Source organism: Centrocercus urophasianus, unplaced genomic scaffold (genome assembly GCF_019232065.1).
Source record: "Centrocercus urophasianus isolate 14NV4802_14NV808 unplaced genomic scaffold, USGS_Curo_1.0 seq_28, whole genome shotgun sequence".
Classification (NCBI taxonomy): domain Eukaryota; kingdom Metazoa; phylum Chordata; class Aves; order Galliformes; family Phasianidae; genus Centrocercus; species Centrocercus urophasianus.
The window spans coordinates 4,552,086-4,573,111 of record NW_024884844.1 but is presented as its reverse complement, the minus strand read 5'-3'; the positions used below and the strand labels follow the sequence as shown (position 1 = coordinate 4,573,111).

At 41.0% G+C, this 21,026-nt stretch overlaps 1 protein-coding gene across 1 annotated transcript in view; it reads right to left on the bottom strand.

Moving 5' to 3' along the window:
* Window positions 1–21,026, bottom strand: part of PDIA5 (protein disulfide isomerase family A member 5) — a 92,091-nt gene that overhangs the window by 43,627 nt on the left and 27,438 nt on the right. The window contains exons 7-12 of the mRNA XM_042827018.1: window positions 16,736–16,828; window positions 15,452–15,512; window positions 11,674–11,741; window positions 7,488–7,579; window positions 7,313–7,384; window positions 2,367–2,503 (exon numbers count right to left, since the gene is read on the bottom strand). Coding sequence (XP_042682952.1) covers window positions 2,367–2,503; window positions 7,313–7,384; window positions 7,488–7,579; window positions 11,674–11,741; window positions 15,452–15,512; window positions 16,736–16,828 — 523 coding nt within the window. The remainder of the gene's footprint in view (window positions 1–2,366; window positions 2,504–7,312; window positions 7,385–7,487; window positions 7,580–11,673; window positions 11,742–15,451; window positions 15,513–16,735; window positions 16,829–21,026) is intronic.

Genomic DNA, 21,026 nt, shown 5'->3' with positions numbered 1-21,026 from the left:
TTAAAAAAGTCCATGTGTATCCTGCATGGGGACACAGCACTCTAAGTCCTTGCTAACGATGAAATGCCTTTGTTTAGTCTTAGTTATAAAGAAATATATCCCAAGTTCTGGGCCTATCTTATATGTGTTTCGATTTTTTTTTAATTAAGTCATATTGTTTTAGAAAAAACTCTCATGTTCTCAGCCACAAAATTTAAAACAAGTACAACATCCTCCATTTGCATTGCTTTCTCTTTTTTCCTAGAGCAATTTATCTCCTATTATTCCTAAGGTGACTCCATTAACAAAATTAAGAAGTGCTCTGAGAAGGTCTTTTAATCACAGTAAATCACATTGATAACTATTCATGATGGCTGTCTGTCACTAATTAGTTTGTAAGCCTTGCACCCTCTACTGAGGTTGCCCACGAGGATTGTTCCAATCACAGACCATTTACAAATTTACAAGATGGATCCTGCACATAGGCACACCACCACCACTTCAATGAAAATAAAACATATTGAGTTATTCATGCCCTAAATATTCAAGTTTCATTTAAAATTGAGTTTTCTGGTACGTAACATTCTTTAGTTCAATTCTGAGCAGCCAGAACACGTTGTCAGGAGACTGCAACAGTTCTGCTCAGCATTTAATACAGCACATGCCAAAGTATTGCTGCACCTTAGCACAGAACACTCAGCTGGACGTGCTCCTCCTCCCCAAATGGGTCACATCACCCCTAAAACTGTGTCACGTGTACTATAGAGGATATTAACAAAATAAACATAAAAACTAAGCAGAGCTCTGTTCGGATTTAAAACTAACTTGAATTTACTACAAAATTAGATCATAGCTGCAGGTATTCATTTATTTTTAATCTGGCTTCCTAAAGGAATAAGGTTTACAGGACCAACTTTCGATTTCTTCCCTCCTCTCTGCCTCCTCCTAAATAGATTATTGAACTCCTTTGCCACATTACAAACTCAGAAAAACAACAATTCTTTCAAATACTAATAAATCCCCATAAAAATCTGCGGTTAAACAAAGAAGACCCTTATCCTTTGTGCACAGAGGAAAAGAAGGGAACTCAGTCATTACACTCCTGCCTGGCAGCAGCTGCTCTGCAGCCCAGAGGAGCAGCAGCTGGCACTGTCTCTTGCACACTGGGGTGTGCAGAAAGCTGGGGGAAGGAAGGATTTGGGTAACGAAGGGGAACCCTAAGCAAAGCATGCCTCATCAGTTCTGCTACTTGTACTTTGGTTTTCAGACCAGGCATTAATCTCCAGACCTGCCTTCATTATTACAAACAATCCAATGAACACAGCAACAAAACAGCAGTCACCTGCTTCCGTGGATCAAATGGCCAGACATTTCATCAGAGGAAATTTGTTATGCTGTGTTTTCCAAGCAAGTCTTATGAGCAGACCTTCAAAAGAGGCATTTAGGTGCTAAATCCTGCTGACTTGAAGGGAAGCAGGATTTTAGCCTCTGTGCCAAGACCCTCGGTTGTTTGACTGTGAGCACGCAGCCTACCTCCAGACTGCTACCCTTTCAGTTTTTGCCTGAAAAAATGACCATCTCATCCAAGTGCAAATGGCAGCACCAGCAGCCAGAGGAGACAGAAGTCACGTACCATCCAATGCAGCAGATCTGAGCCTGAACTTTCAGCTAAAGATACAAAGAACTGGTAGAACTAGCTACGCAGCTGTAACAAGTTACATCGTTTGCATGCAAACAATGCAATCCTCCACATCAACCCAGAGGATACAAGATACAGGAGAGCAACATGGCTGGAACAGCTTGGAGGGCAATACCTTAGGGCAACCTGTTGCATTTTGCACCAGAAAAATTAACCTCATTCATTCTCAGCCAAAAAGCCATTAAGATCACTATCAGACAGTTTTCAAAAGACCTTCTGAATTTACATAACTTACTGGCACCCTTCAGCAAAATACATAATGACCATCATCCTCTACTTTACCAGAGAATGAACTGTGGCTGCAAACAAAGACTTAGGAGCTCGCAGATCTCAAGTAGCTCAAACAACCAGAGCGCTGCCTTGAAAGCAAGTAGCACAGAAGACAAGCTGAAAATCAGGGATACAAAAAATAGGGATAATCTTACAAAACAATGTTGATCTAACTACTTAAACTTTATGACACTCTTGAATTATAATAGACAGCCTACAAAATACCTCTTCCAGCAGCACATCTCTGCCCTAAACTTAAAATCAGCAACTTTACAAACACATCGTACCTTGTGCGCTTAAGAAACAAGAAATGCCCGGACTTTGATTTTATGGCCCTGTGAAACCTACACAACAAATTGTCATTGATTTTGTTTGCAAACATTTGGATCAGAGTACAGAATAGAAAAAGCAAACTCACATGGTGCATGGAACATCACTAGGACAGATGAATGATCTTTTATAAACTTGTCGAAGTCCTCATCGGTCAGGTGATAAACTACATTTTCCTCATCTGCCCAGGGAATCTCCGGAGCCTGTGGCTGAGGTGCCTGTGGGCTACAAGACAAACAGACACAGCTGAAAAGCAGCTCGTTGATGCTGAGAGGAATTTTAGCAAGTCTGACTGCAAGGAACTACCTTTGTGCAAATGGTCACAGAGGTCTGACACAGTAACCCTACTGAGCAGCTTCCATAATTGCTCCCATTCAGAAGTGATAAACGCCGAAACTCAGACAGAATTGAAGGAGAGAGGGAAAACTCCACAAACGTCTCACAAGGACAGATCAAAAATGGAAGGGGACAGAACGAAGAGATAACCAGATTGCTTGGTTATTACATTATAAAAATCAGATGTGTTTTTCTATTACTCTTTCAGCCTTCTCAGCAGGAGACTCCCTTTCTCAAAGCACTCACACTTAGCAGTTCACAAGAGTCACTGCAAATGAAAGAGAAAAGCAGCATGCAGAAACAGCCAATCTAATCAGTCACCTTGAATACTGACAGCACAACCAGGGCCAGCAGAGAAAGGAGGAGCTGCAATCCTGGAACCAAGGAGCAACATTTACTAGGACATTAACCCAGGAAATCATGGCTTTACCCTGAACAACCCTTTGACCTGGGGAAGCATCTGTCCTCTCCTGACAGTGTCCTCACAAGTCTAATTCAGCAAAGCTACTCAGACTGCATGCTTAATCTAAAAGATAAGTGACATGCTGCACCAACTCCCCCATGATCGCACATGAGCTTAACCATCTTTCATGGCTGGCAGCCAGGGAGGCTGCTCAAAGACACAATGGTACATCTGGAAACTGAACCTCAGATCCTCTGGACCAGTTCAGTCCACTGAACAATTGCTTTTTTTTCCTATTATCAAGGTACATTATTAAGAAAATTTGGCAGATGTGAATTAAACTGTGTGAACTGACGTTGTATTTATTTAAGCACTGTTCACATAAAGTACACCCAAGCACAGGAACATTTGGAGCCAAACTTTAAAGCTACTTTATCCTTGCCAGGTACAGTAATGAGTCCCAAATATCCCACAGAATTCCTCAAATTCTTTGGCAAAGTACAGGTCTGGCTGTTGCCCCACTCCTCGTGAAAACACATTTGCTACTTTTGATTAAAATGTATTATTGTGTTATCTGTCTGGAACAAGGAGTGGCAAACAGATGATAACTCATTTATTCTGCCTTGCTCATTACCAGGCTGTAAGCCTAGTTTGATTAAAAAAAAAAAAAAAAAAAAAAAGCAGTAGAGACGCACAAATTCAGATGGCAAGTGCTGTTGATGTAAGCAATCTGCCTGATCTAAGAATATTAAGCAATACATGCAAAACTGCACATCTCTGATGCTGCCTGTAGGATCAACAAACCGAGAAACAAACGTCAAAGGTGACCAAGCAGCTCAAAGAGAAAAAGAAGTAGGTTACCATTCACAAGAGTTTGTAACAGAAATGGCCACAGCACAGGTAGGGTTGTGATGAGTAAGGGGCCATGTCACAAAGTTTACTAGAGCATCACTGCCAAGCCTCTAAGAGACAGAAATAATCCACAGGTAGAAAAATGAAGGCTTCCAGAAAATATCATGACATGATTTATTTGGAGAGTTGGTTTGAGTTGGCTGAGTATGATGAACATGGACACACCAGCCACAAAGCACCACAAAAGCTGTGTTCAGCAGGGCCTGGCATGACCTATTTCACTAAGGAATCAGTAAAGCAGGGCACAGGATGTTTATTCAAATGGCCCAATTTAAAATGCTGTGCATGCTAATAAGCCTACACAGGAGCTGGTAAGAAGCACCTCAAGGCCTGGAGGAGACAACAACCAAAATCTAAAATGTCATTTAAAATTGAGAGAAGGCACATCCAATGCCTGAAGTCCAAAAATAGGATGACAGAAGTCTGGAAGAGTTATCAAGAGCTAATTGAATTAAGTACAGAGGACAAGTTCTTGCTTTAATTGAGTAGTTAGTGCTAAGGAAAGACCCAGGAGAAGTACATTAAAAACAGCAAGAAAACCAAGCAGCTATTGAAGGCAGCAAGAAATTGTCTGGCTTCACTACCATCCAAACTGATGCAGCGGCATGAGAGAGATTAAAAAAGAAATGCGGCACATACAAGATAGCATCTCTCATATTAATAACGCTGTGTTGGATAAAGGGTGTGTGACGGTTTCCCTCCATGCCTCATAAGAACATCTGAAACTCCACAAGATAATAGTCTGTGCCTATTAGGAAGATTAATGGGGGTTAAGGACCTCTAGGCTAATGCATTAGGACGCTTCAACTTAAGTACCTTCAAAATAACAAAAAAGGCGCCACAGCCCTTCAAACTGGTAGAGCTCTTGCTCTGAGAGTGCATGAAAAACATCCTTTGTACAGTTTAAACAATTCTAACCTTTGTTGTTAACTCTGCAGCCCTATGCTTCAAATCAGCACAGATCAATCGCTTTCAGCATTTAACCCTAAACATTTACAGGGCAAAACAGACAAAGGGGAGACAGCAGAAAACAGTCTCACTTCTGCAGTGTTTAACTAATGTCCACAGAAAATAGGTCATCTCACATGGCACAGCATCTGCTGGATTCCCTTTTGAGAACGCACAGAAAAGGGCACCTGCATGCACAGTACGAAAACAAGTTGGTTTTCCTTGCCATGGACACTCAGGCAGCACTGTGCTCCTGCTGCTCAGCACACCTGCTTGACTGGTCAGCAGCTCCTACTAGAGCCACTTCCTGAGGTCAGCAGCTTCATCTTGGCAGCGGCCTCTATGCTCCAACGTCACTACTTGAGAATCATCCAAAGCGACACAGCATGGGAAACCCAGAACTACACCTGACAGCCAGGGAGTTTGGAGACTAAATGTTAGATTCTGGGTTTGGTCTTGTTGCATGGCTATGCATACAGCTCTCTGCTCGTTTCGCTGTAGTTGTGTTCTCAGAAAAGGGAGCCAGTGTTCCTAACTCAGAAGTGAGGAGACTGCTCAAGACATCAATACTACAGGAAATGACAACAGTAATGATATTAAATTCTAGCTCGAGGTATCTGGTGAGAATTTTAGTATTATACTATTCTGAAATACAAAGGATACGCCTTCTGCAGCTACCTAATCACAATCTCTGGCTTTCCTAAAGCCCTTGCCATACCACACTTGAGTATATACCACTATACTATGGATTCCCCAGAGTAATACAGCATTATGCATGTAGCAGATTTACCCTGCATACAGTTTTAATTACAACATTAACTACTAACAAGATTTAAGAATGCATAATTTCCCAATGTGGCTTCCCCAAAAGTCATATTTATTATACAAAACAGGGGCAAGAAGGCTATTGCTCAGATCATCTTCGGGGAAGCTAATAAGCATGCACTGAACGCTAAGTGAGGACAAACAGCTGCCTTTACCTCTGGACTGCTAGAATATCAGCCAAAGCCCACAGTGGCTTGTTAGCAAAGATTATCATTGGGAATAGCTTGCAGCTGTTCTGCTTTGCTTTTGCTGTGCTCACTTGCTGTCACAACACCGATAGAAAAGCTCTTCATATTACACGGATTATCTGGATATTATGCAGACATGGGAAAAGCCCACCCCAGACATCTAATGTTTCAAATGTGGTAGCCAAGAGATAAACACATCCTCACGGAACTAAAAAGCATAATATAGTACAGGTGATGAAGTCACATCCTTGCTCTATGGGCTCATCACCTCCTCGGCACTGCTGGAGTTGCTATCCTGGTCATTTATATCTGAAAGACTGAAAGAACTAAATGAAGCTTATAGACCACATCTAAATCTCTCTATCATCCACAGTGCAACACTTGCCTTCAATGATTGTACCTCGTGATGCTAACAGGGATGCTATCTGTCACCACATTTGTGGGTCCCCAACCTTGAACCACCAAACCTACCACTGCTGAAGAATGACTCATACACCCCCATATGGGTGCAGTAAAACATGTCTATTGTAAGCCACTTTTCTTAAGCTATATTATCATGATGGCTTAAAACATTTTCCAAGTTTTCACTTCCTCATACTAGCTTAATTTTAACAGCATTTCCTTGGCTGCAAGGAACAAGGGAGAACCTTCATAACTCTACAAAACCTGAGAGCTGGAGCTGGCTGCTAAAGGCAATCGTCTATCACTAGACAAGCTCTGCTCCCTCCAGCTGCTCCACCAGCTTCAATGATGTGCTGATTTGCACCATCTGAATATCAACTATTTAGAAAAAGACATACATAAACACACTTGTTCTGTCTCCCTCTCTCAAATTCTATTCCCACATGCTCATTCAGCCCCCCGAATATTTACAACTGCAAATAGCTGCCTTTAGGCAGAAGAAGATGCTTTCAACATCACTCAAGTCACAACAGGAAACACAAACTTTGTGAAAATGACTAGTGATTCAGGGTGCCTTGATCTGCTGCTTGTTTCTGCAAGATACTCTAAAGGCTCCATCTGAAGGCTGAAGAAGCAAAGAAAACTGCACACTTGGCACATACATTTTTTATAAAACAACCAAAGTCAGACCTTTTATGAGACATTAAGTTCAGGCACCCAAGATCACTGGAAATTTAAGTTGGCGTTTTTAACGAAGACAAGATCTGTGCATTTGCATTGATTTCAGTCCAGTCAGTCTCCTATTACAGATGAAATGCAGTTGTAAAATGCAAGGCATGCAAGCTGAAAAACAAACATTAGGCAATCTCTCTGTGCTAGTTCAGCCAATCTCAGCAGGGTAGTTTTGTTTGCTCTTTTGAGCAGAGGGCATGAGGGAGAGATGGCTGATCCTAAACCATTACATTTTGTAAATAATGAAAAGTACATAAAAGGTAGAGTGCATGAAGTTCAGTGCCTTACTTTTTCAGCCACTCTGCTATATCTGCCGCAGTAGCACCGTAGTTCTCAAAATGGAACAGGAACTTTCCTTTCCTATTAAAGCAACAAAACAAGGTTTAGTCCTTGCCTTGAAGATAAGAACATGCAATTATAGTTGAGTGTATGATTTCCAAAAGAGTAGCAAAATATAACTGACTCAAAATAGCAGATTGTAGGATATCCACGGACATTGTATTCTTCCTTTATCCTTTCAAATTCAGCAGAGTAAACGTTCATTCCTGCAAGAACCTGAAAAAACAGAACACAATTATATTGATTCCTATAATGCAGTAGTAACATCACAAAGCAAAACCAAGCAAGCTCTAGGCAGATTCTGATTTAATTCATATTGCTGTAAAACAAGAGGGACTTCATAAAGGCAATGAAGCGTTTCCAATTTTGACCAAGGGAAGACAGAGCAATATTTGAGCCTAGTCCATAGAAAACAGACACGATTCATCTTGTCACCTACTCATTTGTCTTGCAGAATCTCCATTTCTTTCTATTCACCCACTAACAGAATCACCAAAAGGAAATTCTCTCAATCTGTATATACATATATACAGATATATATAACTGACATATGTCATATATATGTCATATATATGATATATATACAAATATGTATTTGTATTTTAAGCTACAATTCTAACTAGATCTTTTTCCTCTTCTGCAAGTACACAGCTTGGTTCATACCCAAACACTAACCGGGACACAAGTTCCACCACACTTCTTTGGTTTCCACTCCAGCAACAATTTTACAACCTCAGCTCATATCCAGATCTACCTGACCAAGCACTGGCTTTATCCCAGTTTAAAGCTGTGCTTAATGAATGAAGGGGGGAAGGGAGGTGGGGAAATAGGTATTACTTCAATGTAAAAGTAAAACATGCTCCATGAGCCCTGGAAATTCCACCTGGCATTTTAAATATATTAGCTGCCTGACTGGTAGGGTGCAGTGACAGTTGAAATAGCCTTGTCTTACAGATACTTGAAGGTGGGTAGGGAAGCCGAGCAACTTCACAGACAGTGAAACACAGAGTTGCTCTTGCCTTTCTTCAGGCTCTGTTCCAATCCGCCCTCCAACCCAGCAGTCCACTCCAAGCTCCAGGCTCAGGGCTCTGTGCCCTATCCAATTGCCTTTCAGATTTTTGATCTGAAAATCTGAGGATGGTACTAATTCTGATTTTCCATGGGTGTGAGTTTCACACAGGCTGTTCTGCAGCCAACTAGCCAGTTGCCGAGATACAACCTCAAGATTAGCTTAGTTTTAATGGCACTGACAGCTTAAATCATTTCAGAAGCAGGGTTTTAATCCAAACTCCTCCTCCTCCATCCCCCTCCAAAAACAGGATTTTCTTCTTTGAGCTGAAATATCACATCAGAATTTAATACCAGGTTCCTGATGCAGGAAACTGAATAGACCAACCAAATGTGCTCAGAGCCAGCATGAAATAAATCTTACAGAACACAATCCCTGCTTGAAGGTCAACTTTTTCCAAGAGTATGCTGGAAAGTCAGAAGAAGATTCTGTTTTCTCTCACCTATCCTGAGAAAGGCAAAAGGAAAGTTAACTGAGAGGAGTACAGAAGTAGGATCTATTCTGGCTGGTCCAGTCTCTTTGAATTTTCCTTGTAATTCTAAAAATCAGATTGACTTAATTCATTTTAGATACCAAGAATCAATTCTCCCTTTCCCTTACCCTATATGCCACCTCTTGAGGACAGGTAAATTCACCAGGACCAACTGAACTCTGTCCAGCCAGACTGGTGACTGATAAGAGAGAAGGACCTGAATTCATACTGGTGTTCATATATCATATGAAGCATAACTGGCCCATTACAATGGGATTCATTTTTAAAGACAAAAGTTAATGCTCTACCTGGCCTATAATCACATAATTATGTACCACTGAGTCTGGCAGGGGCCATGAGCTCACTTTCTACCCAATTCTGGATCCTCCCTCTATACTTGAGTTTAGATGTTTAGCTAATTTGCTTTTAGCAAATGACTGAAAGACTCTAACTGTAATTGAAATTTATTACCTCTTGCAACATCCAGAGCAAACGGGATCAGTTTATTCCTTTCATCTCTGCAGTGATATTTGACAGATTTCAACAATTCATCTGCTTCCAAACAAGCTATCTGTAATCTAAATCCATAGCCGGTCACATTTTACAGGACTCTGACGATTCCTGTTCTTCTACAACATTCACACATTGCTTAAAACTCCTTTCAAAAGGGCTGCTTCAGATTTCAGCTTCACATCACCACTTGAAGCCTTTCTAGCGCGAAGTTTAATGAACACATTAACCAAAGCTGATTTTGACTTCTAAAATAAGGGTAGGAGCTTCTAAAGTCTCCAGTTTTTACAAGAAAGAAAAAGACAAGAACCAGAAGAAAGCTCTTAAACACACTCAAGCATCTCTTTACTGGGTGAAGCCTTCTGGTGCACTCAAAGTCAACAGAAATTAAGCAGATGAAGTTCTTTGCTGACCACAAGTTCCTCCCTGCATTTGGGCCATAGCACGCCAGCAACAGACACTCACCAGACCCCACCTGCCACAAATCATGGGAATCTTTTGTGCCAAGAATATAAGTCATCTTCATCTCACTTGGAGCTGCTCTTTTCCAGTGCAGAAAGAAATTGCAAACTCTAAGCATAATACTGAATGTGCCACTCAGCTTTCCTTTCAGCAGCAGTATGGAACATAAAAGGACTAGTCCCAAAAGAACGTAACAACCAACAACAGAAACAGTTCACCTTTTCATTTATAGGGTCTATGAAACAAGGCACACGGTATTTCATTTTCCTGCTATCTAGTGGTAATAATCACTTTTAAGCCTGGCACATTCTGACAGCTAATGAACAGGTCTGATTAAAAGGCCAAAACTTCACTCCATCCAAACCAATCATAAACTTTCCAGCAATGCCTGATCTGGAGGTCAACGTTGCTTTCGGGCAATGCACAGACAATTTATGATGGGTACAGCACAGTAGATTTTAGAAATGACAAACTCTGTACACATCCCACTCAGAAATCTAATTAGGTCAGATGTAGATGAACAGATACATGTGAAAGACACTGGAGGCAGTGGCATAACCCTCCTTTCTGACATTATCTGTATAGGTGTTCATGCTTCTAATTCCTGTCCACCCACACCTCACAATGGACCTGCCATGCAGGACGGGAGCACCATTCCACAGAAAGCAGCACACCCTCCTCCAAGGAGAGAGGGAATCTCAATGCTGCCTGGCTGGATAGAAGCATGCTAGAAAATATATATCCGAAATAAATCTGAACAACTCCCACTGCCTTTTGCCCTAAGCAAGCAAGGATTTAAAGAAAACACTTGAAAAACAACTAGCTGGGAAAAGCTGGGAAAGTGTGAGCACACTCAGTGCTTAAGAGATGAGCTGACCTGAGCCTGCCTAGTAATGCACTGTGGTGCTTCATTTCTTCCCCATCATTTGCTGCCTCTCCTAAAGAAACCTGAAAACTCTTACAGTGACTGGTTCAGTGGGTAGGATCAGAACAGATCCAGCCTGACCTATGGAACTTACTATAAGCCTATTTCTGTGCCACTCCAGTATTAGGGGTATTACACAAATTATGCACAAAGCATAAGATCTTGACTTGACAAGCATCTTCAGCTTGCTTAGCACTCAACATGCCTTATTAGTACAAACAGGTAACTAAGTTATTGTTATTGCTGTAACATGATTTTATTAGGATCAAATTTTGTTTTCATTTCAGCCCAATATAAATTGTTTGTTAACAAAGCTACAGTGAAACTAATTATTAATGCTCAAGCTCACTTGCTAGGAGAACAATCAAGCTAACAAAGGGTAATACCCATCCCATGACACTGACTCTCCACTGAAAAAGTTGATTAACTATTACTATAAAGACATCCATCCTCAAGCCCTCTATGAAACACCAAGCCAAAAAGCTAACAAAATTCAGTGTGGCAAACATTTACTTATCTTATCAAAACAAGCTGAGGAAGCCCAAAGCCCACAGACTAACCAGTTAGGAGCAGATCAACTACACAGCGTCAGAACCCATTTTTCCCTACAGAAGCCACACCAGATATAAATGGTGAGTTAACACCTTATTCTTCAAAGTTTTAATAAAGTTTTCAAAGTTTTAATTTAAAAAAAAAAAAAAAAAAGAGAATCCTGAGTGGTTCTGGAACAACATCATTCATTCCTGGCTTTGCTTTAGCTCAATTAAAAATTCCCCACTTCAATAAATATTTGTGGTTTTCAATGCTCAAAAAAATAAAAAGCGTCTAAAAGGGCTTTTTGTATTTCATATAAAGTTTATCTTCTCACTTACATATTTACCCTTCAGTTCTGTGGCTGCCTGCTGAAAAGACGGCATCATTCTCTTACAAACACCACACCCTGATTAAAGAAAAAGAAATTATGTAAGCAATATGTCAACAACCCCACTCAGATTCTTCTACAGGATCTATATTCTAAAGCATACTAAACTACACATTTTTTAATAATTTTTTTTTTTTCCCCCCAATCCTGACTTTTTTCCACTAGTTATTCAATTATTATTTTCTAAGGACATTGCTTCCTGTTATATGCTATATGTTACATGAAAGTTTTTCACGTTATTCATTTCTCATCCTTGTTTCGGAATGAGCGACACCATCTATATTCTTCAGGCTCAAGGCTGAAACCACTCTGGAATGCAGGCTGAAAGATGTTTTACTCATCAAGTCAAATGAAAAGCTTCATGCATTTTGAATGGGCACTCTAGCGACCAGGAAAGTCAGAACTAGTCTTTTATCAGTGGGAAGATGGGGATATACTTCAGATTCACCTCAGTTTTTAAAAGTTTTGCGACTGATTTAAGACACTTCATAAACAGATTAAACAGACTTTAAAAGTTAAGTTGTGCACTGTTAACAGAGATGATAACTGGGAGAAGCAACAGCCCTTATAAGATCCAAGAACTTTATGTGCTGAGGAAGAGAAACAGTGAGCAAGGAAGGAAGACAAGCTGGAGTACACTAAGAGCTTTTTGATGACGCTCTTGAGCGCTAAGCAGATTAGCAATAAATCACCTTGTAAGCAGTAGGTTTCACCCTTGCCAAGTAAAATATGCACATGCACACTGGGAACTGAGGGAGGGGAGAGAGCATGAAACAAAGCAAGCTGCAGCCATGCACTTCAGGCACTTATTGTAGAGACTCTTGGTCTGCCACAGGACAACTGTCAACTCTTTCTTTCTGATGAAGAAAGAATGGTTTTGAAAATAACTTTCATAAAAGAAGGTTGTGCAACCCCTGGTTTAGGATCACATCAGAGTGCCTGGAAAGAACATCCTTTAATCAGAGTAAAGAGCTCATTTCTGTGGTCTTTTCACCTTTGATATCTCCGCTCCAGTTGCCAGTGAGGTTGTTAAATTAGTGCTGGTTCAAGCAATGATTTCCTAGTGGGCAAGGACCACTCATTTGAGGTATACTGAAGTCTCAACTTCATCCAAACCACTGGACAGGCATCAAAAGATATGAGCCATTAACACCATCTTCTGAATCCTCTGTTTCTGCTTTCTTCAACAGCCTCAGGCCATAAACTTCCCCCAACTACACATCTCTGTCCCTTGGGAACCCCTCCCTGGATTCCCTTCTGCAGCTCAGGCATGTGCCAGCCTCCTCCCCCAGCTTCCACTCATGCTCCTTCTGCTGCCTTGGGCTCCCTGATCCTAAACCTACCTCAGAGCAACCTGTCCTGACCATGCATTTTCACGCTACGCTGTTCAGGACTCTGACAAGCCAGATATATACCCATGGGGGCATACCTCAAGGGTTACTTAAAAAACTCATTTCTCATCTGTTATTTTTTCTTGCATTCTGAGTGAAAAGTATTTGCTTGCTTTTGTCTGCTTTTTTAATTGAACACATACTGGTTTTTCCACTAGGTAACATCTCCATTTTTGAAGTCTTGTTTTCAGTGACATTTTGAACAGCTCATTTTCGTTGCCAAATGCAGACTGTCTCTTACAGGATTCTTCTTTGGCAGAGTTAGCTCTAAGTAAATCTGAATGCCTGTAAGTATACCTAATTTTTCATATTTAGTGCTGTCTGACTTATATTAAAGTCCAAAAGTAGAGTGAATGGGCTTCAAATAGCAGGTAATAATATCTTCTGAGGAAAAGGCTAGCCTTTGCTCTGAGTTGTTTCACTCAGATCAAGCATTCCTGAAATATTAAAGAAACTACATTTAAGTTTCCAGTCACTTTCATCTCCCTCCGCACTAGCATGTAATCAAAGAATCCATTTCCTGAATCTGCCACAATGGATTTCCAACAAAGCTTGCAATGAAGCTGAAAAAATGAGGCAGCTGTCTTCCTTGTGCCTTCCCAGACAAAGACTCCGATGTCCTCTCCTGCCAAAGACCCCCTTGGCTCACCCCCTGCACGTAAGGAAAAGCAGAAGTCCCTTCAGGAATCAGTTTGGATTTGCTGCCGCCAGGCACAAACAGTAACACTACAAGACAGCAATCCACAGCTCCAGCTCCCCAAAGCCAGTGCTTTAATACAACTGCTGGATGTATTCTGCCTGTAGTAAGTGGAGCAAGAGTAAGGAAAGAAAAACTGGATAAGAGTCAAGTCAGAAGGTCTCATGTATTAAATAAAAGATGAGGGAGTTAAGAATCGTGAAATCAGAGGGGGAAAAAACCTTACAAGTAGGCTTCCTTCACAGCAGTTCAGAAAGCAGCAAAGGTATTACAGCACTGCAGACTAGCAGGTGTTTTGCCACTTCAAAAGACCAGAAACTGGAAGGAGGAGGGTTTCTGGGGGAACGGTTCAAAGAGAACCAAAGGCTAGATAAGGCACATTTAAGGCAGGGACTCAGTTGTGGAAAACAATTATTCACGATACAGCTAAACCGTGCGGGGCTGTGCAGCAGAGCGCTTGCCACGAGGCAATGGGCAGGCAAAGCAGGCCTGTAGCCCCCTGCTGACATAGCCAGGGCAGCCTGCAGGCGCTACAGAGCGTGAAGGCCCCGTGCTGCTGCTAATTTAATTAAAGGAAAAACACCCTCATACTGATGCATCATGCTAAGTCTGGGGGCATTCTGGCCTTCTTGGCAGTACTCTGAGGCGACTAAAAAAGGGTAGGATGGCGTTTCAGGCAATAATTACCAGAGAAAATACACTCAAATACTAGATACTGCTGCCATGGGGCATTCATTTTAGAAGAGAGACAACTAAGGAAATGCTAGCAATGCCTTGCATCAATTTCATGATCAGGACAGCACTGGGAGGCTTTTCCAGCTTAAGGCACACATTCATGCCTTTCTCATGGCTGCCCCGCTTTCCAGCTGAGCAACAGCTCCGGCAGTATTTTGTTTTAAAGAGCTGGAAAGCCTCTAACACACCTGTCACCAGTTGTAAATCTGCAAAAGCTGAATAAGCAGCCAATGCAACAACAAGCTCAGAGCTGTGCAGTGACAATGTCACAAAAGAAACAGAGCAACCCCAATGAGTTGTTCTCTTTCCTTCCTGCCACCCCACATTCAAGATATTCCTGCTGGTGACAACTGAAACATCCAGAGTATCTCCTGAATGGAGTAAAAAAAAGTATTCCTGCTCTTGACTGTTCCCACTGCCTGCAGTTATTGAGAACAGATAGAGCTTCTTTCTATTCCAGGGGCTACTCTAGAGAGCTTTTGTTTGTGTATAACTGCTTGTATATTGCAGCCCAAAGCGCAAAAGTAAAAAGCACGTGCAATATTCATCTGCAATTCCAGCTCCATATAGACCAGAGGGCTAGACCCTCTCAGAAAGTAGCATTAACACATGAGCTCAGCATATCACTCTTCTGTCTACTACCATACATATTTAGGAAGGACAACAAGTAAAAACTTACATAAACTAGATGCTCATCACAAGACTGAGATAAAGGGAAAAAACTGCCAGCCTAGGATGCAGCAGACGAACAATGAGAGGAAAACTGAATACAAACAGGCAAACACCACATGGATTTCAATGATAACGACAGTATACGAGGGAGTCAGTGAAACACAAGGGAGGCTTCCAGTCAGACTTGAACATTTCTCAGTAAAGATGACAGCAAGATGTGCTACATTACTTACATGGGGCATAGAACATCATCAGAAGGGGTTTGTCTTCCTTCTTCAGGAGCCTTCGTAATTCCTAGTGAATGAACCAAACAAACTAAGTACAGGCCTACATAAAGATACACTTTCATTAAACTTTAAAAAGTCAATATTTTAGTAGTATTCTCCTTTATTTGGGGAAATGAAGCGGTCGTACTCCCAAACAAACAAGACTCAAGTTTCTTCTGCCTGTTCAACTTTAAGTTGAAAGGAGATGACAGAACTTCTTATAGACTCAAATATTTCTAAATAGCCAAGACCAGCATTTTTGGTGTCAAGATGTGAAAGTTGTACTGTTTGGTCCATTCTCAACTCAGAATCTGCAGCCTAATGAAAAAAACATATTCTAATTCAATAAGTTGGACTCAGTAACAAAGTTTTCATTTTCACACTATGAAATAGAATAGGCCATGAGAATAGATTTTTTACTACCAGCATGGTAGAAAAAAACAGATCAAGTTTTCAAATTGAACACAATCCTTGGAAGACTTATAATAGAGTACAGAAGGTAAACATTAAAAATTCATCTTCCTACAAAAACAGAATGTCAAAATAACTGTTTCTAATATTAAAAATGAAAGCTAGGTAATTGAAAAGGCCCTTTACAAAATACCAGCTAGTGCCCAATCAATTAAAGTTTTAAAAATCAATAGACTAGAAAAGTAATACAAAAGACCAAGCTGATAATATTAGAGAGAATATCATGGGTAGCTCTGTGATGGCACAAGCTTATTAAGGTAGTTTTATCTTATTTACAGCTTTCCCACTTGCCACTGCAGATGGTTACTGTACAAGGTTAAATCACTCAAGACCCGAATTTTGCTCCTATGTGCTCCAGACTTCCTGAGAAGACCTCAGGCACATGAGAGAATCTAAGCTCTAATGACAACCTGCAGTTTTAAGAATAACATTTTTATCTCCTACTTGCATCCTGCAGCAACTGCATCTTGCAAGCTGCTACACTTTGAGACAAACATGTCTCTTCTATTACAGCATCCACAATGACTTGATGCTTGCTATGTAGTTCACAGACTGATACCATGACCACACACAGGGTAGAAGAAAGAAGGAAGGAAGCAGGAGACCTTGCTCTCTCTACCATAATACACAAACTTTATTATGTCCCTTTAACAACCATGTACTATAGAATTTCCTTCCAAAGGAAATAACGGTGCTTTGTTAAGAGTTTATACAAACATGCATACTCCCCACATCCCACATAATTACAAAATGCACAGAACATCTCTTCAGTTGTCATACCTTTTCACTGTCAACATGCACAATGTCTTTGGCTTCAGGATCCTCCTCCCACAATGGAGCACCTTCTGGATCTTTGAGAAAGGCCACAATGGACTGTAGGAAACAGGAAAAACAGCTTTTAAAGCAAAACAAATGAGAACCTGAACTCAAATCAAATACTGTCACGTGAATCCCAAGCAATAAACACTTTTGCTTTTCCATTTTTACACTCTTTTGCTATAATGAAGTTGCACACAAATCTATTCTTGCAGAACTAAGTGATACACTGGTGCTTAACTTCCTCACAAATGATATACCCACTCAATGGTGCCTATTTCTATCACAAAACTGGGGAAAGTTGCGTGGAGGTGGACCGACATACAGTCAACAATTTCAAGGATCCTTCAGAGAGTTCTTTCAGTGGTAGTAGATCTCCAACGTTTCCACAGCTGGTCCCTGGCTTAGCAGGAAAGATTTCTCTATGCAGAGGTTACATTCCATGCCATTAACTGGATCTGTGTAACTTTTAGATCCAAAAGTACCAGCTGTAGGGCACACCGATACTCACATAGCAAAAGCAATGAATTCCAAACTTATAGATCAGACTGAGCTTTTGGTCAACGGGAAAATAATCCACCAATAGTCTCCCCTATGATCCATTCAAACAGAAACTGCACTTAATGGATTTTTAAGTAGGAGTATAAAAAAGAAACATAGCAAGAGAAGCAGGAAATGTGAAGCACTTTGATTCTGCAGCTCCAATATTTGATAAGCTGAGTACATATATGCACACTCTACTTGACTGACATGTTTATTCCCTTTATCACAAAAATACTTCCTACTAGTTCAAATTTCAGACTGAACTTGTGGAAAACTTCAGTCCTCTAAGGTCAGTGAGAGGCTGGCTCTCCACGGATTTCAGAGCATCACTGCACACTGTTTCCAGCTACATGTGAAGGTGTTAGTTTCATCACTTATCCTCAGATGTCTGTGCTATAGAAAACACAATGCCTAGATTTTTATGATCACTTACAGCTCAGATTGACCTTGTTTTTTTTCTCTGCAGCACCACTTGTAGGCATGCATCCACTCCCAGACAAGAACTCTGTGCAATAACACAATGAGGTCCAAGGGGAAGGTGCTGTTCTGGTGACAGCAACAGGACCCGAGGGACACAGCTCCATGCCATTCAGGTTTGTAACCCACCTTCTCAAGAGCAGGTTATCAGTACACCTGGTAACACGTGCCACTGAAACAGTCTCAAGAGACACTTCTGCCACCTTTCTGTCTTTGGTAGGTTTGCTCTTGTACAACACTCCAACAGCTTATCAACAGATAATAGAGTTCAGCCCATCTTCCTGCATCTCAGCTGGTACTACAAGACTTGGGAGGATTCAGAGCTTACAGCATTATTGCATTAATGACTGCCTACTTGCTTAGCTAACATTAAAGAGATTTGTCTTATAGTAAGAGGCAGCATATATTAGTCACTAGACAACAACCAAAGCACTTAATGTACCTAATGAGAAGACCTAAGGGGTGAGGTAGCTGTTTTGGGACCACAAACACTTTGCATAGAATAAATTTGTTTTAATATGGCATTAGCAGAGAAATGAGCTATCAAGAAGAAGTTTGATTAATTTATAACGCAGTTACACTTGTAAAAAGCTCTAAAGCTACAGGCATCAGCATCCCAAACAATGCTGTAAGAAAATTTAATAACATATAGAAAAAGGAGAGGGCAGGAAGACCAAACCAGGAAGATATTCCAACCCTGGGAACACCACATCAAGTTCTGCTTGCCCTTGGTCTGCACAGACCTCAAATGTACTCTGCTGGGGAGGAGAGAGGGGACAGCATTTTAAACAGCTAATGAGTGCAATTGACTCTGCTAGTTTCAAGAAATTCCTGTGTGCCAAGTTCAGTGATGTAGAAACAGATGTGGTTAGAGAACGGGGGATTAAAGAGATTTAATTCTTGCAGCTTCTCCCTCTCAGCCAAGAAAAAAAAAATTAGATCTGTAATGTCTTCTGGCATGAGCAGACAGTGCAGTGCCTCACACTCATTACTCCGCTCTGTGAAGAGCGTTTCCTGTGCGCTTTTAAACAGCAAAGAAAAATCCCCATAAACAAACCACAGTATTATCTAACTGCAGAAAAACAGTTGTCCCTGGGTTCTGAGTTCGAGACCTGAGCAAGGTCCAGGCCACAGCACAGCAGCTCCCATGCTGCAGAACCAGCTCCACTCTTGCCCTGCCGTGATGGGGTCAGGACATGCTTTGATACTGCAGCCCCGGCAGGCCCACAATGGGCTGTTACCCACTGCCTGAGCCCCTGCAGCAGCTCTGAACATCAAACACCAATTCAGTAGAACACAGGATGTGGTTTTGTCCAGTTGACGCTGCCAAAATGAAGCTAGTTTTAACAGTACCATAGTTGGCTATCATTTATGGGTTTTAACCTGAAAAAATAAATATGGAAACACATCACGCACTTCTTGCTCCTTTCCAGTATAATGCAGTAGAGATGCTAATAAGGAAACTTTCCTTGATTACACACACACACACACACACACACACACACACACACACACACACACACCCTACAAGAGCAAACCTGAAAAGGATAGAGTTTAGAGCTGGTCTAATTTACTGAGTTAGTCCATTCCCTCTGCCAGAAGGCTTACACTTGAAAGAATTTTCTCCATTTTAGAAAGACAGTAAAATTCTCCCTGTATTTTACCCTCCAGAAAAGGCTTCAGTGAATAACAAACATAGCCTGGATACTGGCCTTATGACAGTATGGCAATTAGGATATGGTGCGGTTAAAGTAACCAGCTAAAATCAAAAAGTGATCTAACCTCGGACATCCCACAGCAGCTCACTACAGATACCTAGCAGAAAAACTAAGCCATTTTTATCTTGCACACTCAGGTTCTGGAAAAAAGTAATTGAGTTTATTGGCTCTGTACCAGCTGTTGTATTTTTACCTCTGTGCTTGCTATCAACGGATATATACTTTATGACTATCTAACACTGATTCTAAGACTTAAATTTTTAGCTTTCACAACATATGGCTATGTGTACCATAACTTTTTTTTAAAGCACTGCAGAGTTGTTAGAAATCAGCTGCCTCAAAATGTCACCGCTTGCATCAACACTTTGAGAAAAAGCAGGTAACTGTACCATTCCTAAAGCTACTCACAGTTACACATCCATTAATCACAATCCCCCTCCCACTGTCTTTTTCCCAAGCACCCCCAATACAAATATTCAAGGCACTGATACTTCTGACCCAGCGTTATTGCTCTTCTACAGTACCTTGGTATGTGTCACTCATAGTGGCCACCAGAATTACGTCCTTGATGCAAGACAATGAACTCAGATGGTGGAGTAACATTTCCCGTTCCACTCTCTGTTCCTTTACTAATCATTTGACTTTTTCACTCTTGCTAAGCCAATATTTTCAGGCCAACCACATCCAGGCAGGTAATTCAAATCCTATTACAACAACCTGCTGATACTTCAGCACAGTTGGAGTTGTGTCCTTCTATCCCTCTTGCATTTGTTATCCCACAGGTTCTTGCTTTCATATGGGCAAGCCACTGGTATTGTGAGCCTTCTCAACTCTTTAAAAAGATTTTTTTTTTTTAAACTATTCTTAAAAGTTTTTTAATGATCAAACTTAATTCCCTTGCCATCCATCTTCTTTATCAGACACTCCAACAGCTCAGATCCTAACCAAGGTCTCAGCAGCAGGGGGTTCTGACTACTAACATCTCCCCACTGCAGGCACTGAGCTATCCTTCATTCCTCATTTTTCTAAGAGTTAACCCACAAGGACCTAATTACGTAAGAATTTAGTCACTTGAAAAAATGAAAAGCTTTTCTTAAAAGCCTAAGTACGCTATCAGCTGGATCAGCCCTATCTATGAAATTGATGACTACTTCAGAAGAATCCTTTTACAGTAATGAAGCATTTCCTCCTCAGAGCTGTGTCCACTATTCTCCAAAACAACATACAAATATTAATGTCAACAGAATGCCTGGAAGAAGATCCTAGTTTTATTGCCATGAAACAAGTCCTTTAATGTCTGTTCTTCATTTTGCCCATCTGTCCATAAAATGGGTATGAAACTCAATGTAATGATATCCCTCTGCTGCTTGCTGTTTGTAGTGCACTAGGAGACCTCTCACAAACGCAGCTAAAGGTAGGAAAGAAGTGCCACTGCCTCAACACAAGAAGGCATGGAGAAATGGTGCAGAGGGAGAAATACAAACAGTATTCAAACAGCCATGAGCAGCAGAACAAAT